This window comes from Myotis davidii, unplaced genomic scaffold, assembly GCF_000327345.1.
Source record: "Myotis davidii unplaced genomic scaffold, ASM32734v1 scaffold394, whole genome shotgun sequence".
In the NCBI taxonomy this organism is placed as follows: domain Eukaryota; kingdom Metazoa; phylum Chordata; class Mammalia; order Chiroptera; family Vespertilionidae; genus Myotis; species Myotis davidii.
In genome coordinates, this window is record NW_006287548.1 from 3,037,355 (window position 1) to 3,039,089 (window position 1,735).

General features: G+C 37.3%; 1 protein-coding gene across 1 annotated transcript in view; it reads right to left on the reverse strand.

Moving 5' to 3' along the window:
• Positions 1 to 428: 428 nt before the first annotated feature.
• The window catches only part of MDH1B (malate dehydrogenase 1B), a 13,073-nt gene continuing 11,766 nt past the window's right edge, over positions 429 to 1,735 (reverse strand). Inside the window, exons 8-9 of the mRNA XM_015561115.1 lie at positions 1,123 to 1,244; positions 429 to 815 (exon numbers count right to left, since the gene is read on the reverse strand). Coding sequence (XP_015416601.1) covers positions 681 to 815; positions 1,123 to 1,244 — 257 coding nt within the window. The 3' untranslated portion in view covers positions 429 to 680. The remainder of the gene's footprint in view (positions 816 to 1,122; positions 1,245 to 1,735) is intronic.

Below are 1,735 nucleotides of genomic sequence, written 5' to 3' on the forward strand. Positions count from 1 at the left end.
TCTTTATCTAATCTAGACCCCTATAGATCATCACTTCATTGCTTTCTTGCAATTATTCTCAACTTCTTTGATTCATCTCCTTCCTTCCTAAATGGTAAGTAGCATAACAAAACTACTCATTTTCCATTCTCATGATCAATGCCAATGACCAAATTACCTGAGCATCCATTAAGGGTGCCAGAAAACAAGAGAAATATGAGAAAAAATAGAAAAATAAAAACTTTTGGGAAATAACTTGCTATTCCAAATAAGGTCATCATGAAAATATTCAGAATTTTATTGGAATGAGTATATTGGAATATATACTATATTGGAATGCAGTATAGTATTATTTTTATTCTAATTGCAGGGGTGGCACTACACTACAATATTTCAAGACTTACTACAATCATGCATCTAGGTTCTCACTTCAGCTAACTGATCACCTTTGCGAATCACACAACCATACATTGAGAGAATAAAGTTGTTGTTTTAAGCCAATAATTTATTGTAATTTGCTATGGCAGCCTGAGGAAACTAATACATGGGGTATATACAAAAGTTATATGGTCATAGTGTTTTTAAGTTGTGATTTCTTTAGCATTCTTATGAGATGTTTTATTTCAAAGGACATAGTAAACATGGCAGTTTATTTTGTCAATAATTGAGTTCAAAGGTGATAATATAAGGATTTTATTTATCTATATTAAATAGTGATTCAGTTTTAACAAATATTTTAACACTCTTTTATTGTCCCAATAGAACATCACATCTGAAAGATTACCTGGTTGATATGGGTGAAAATATAACAAATCTCCAAGTGCAACAAGTTTCTCCTGTTAAAAAAGTTTACAATGAGAGAATTAAATGACCAGTATTATTAATCATTATTTAATAGAAAAACACTTTGATTCTCGATTTTTTTTTTAATAACCAAGTATTTTTAACATACCAGAAATTATGTAATCAAATGAGTAGTGTTGGTCTGCTGATTTTTTTCAAACTTGTGTTGGTTCCTTATTGTTTTTCAAAATAAGATTCAAATTGAACCCAAAGAAAACAAATGTATGCCTTGGCCTCAGAGAATCGGTTTAAGATCATTATCAAAGTCAGTTGCCTTGTATCTATCTACTCTGACCATACCTGCATCAGATCACTTGTCATTCTGGCCATTGTTTGTTCACTTATTTCGATATCTTTGAGATCTGTGAGAACCACCCAAGTTCCATTCTCAAATTTCACAGGCATAGAAAAGACGATCGAGCCTGAGAAAGAAGATACCTGCCAAGAAGGGCTCCCGGTGGCTAACTGGGTTCTAATTAAAGCAAAGCAAAGCAAAGCAAAGCAAAAACATTCAGAAGCGGACATTATACATGGTTTTAATGATAATGGGGGAGCTAAACCTCTGGTCATTCCTCCCCAGGGCGAGGTGAAACTCTCTAGGAGTATTGATTGGGCACCTCTCCAGGTTCTGGCCGTCCCCCCTTCAGTCTCTCTCTTGGAAGGAAGCACCCCTGCTCCTTCTTCTTTATCCCTCTGTGCTGGGGTCAGACGCCCTGCCTCTGCCTAGAGGGCTGATGCAGCCTTTCTCCTCCACCTGGTGTGGGTTCCTTTTGTCTACTTCCCAAGGCTTTACCTTGTGCCCCTCGGTAGCACAGGAGCCCCAGGCCTTGTCCAATCCGGTCTCCTGCTCTTCCAGGGGACTATGGCAGTCATATAGTTCAGGCATGAGGACTAGGAAGGGAACAAGAGGGAG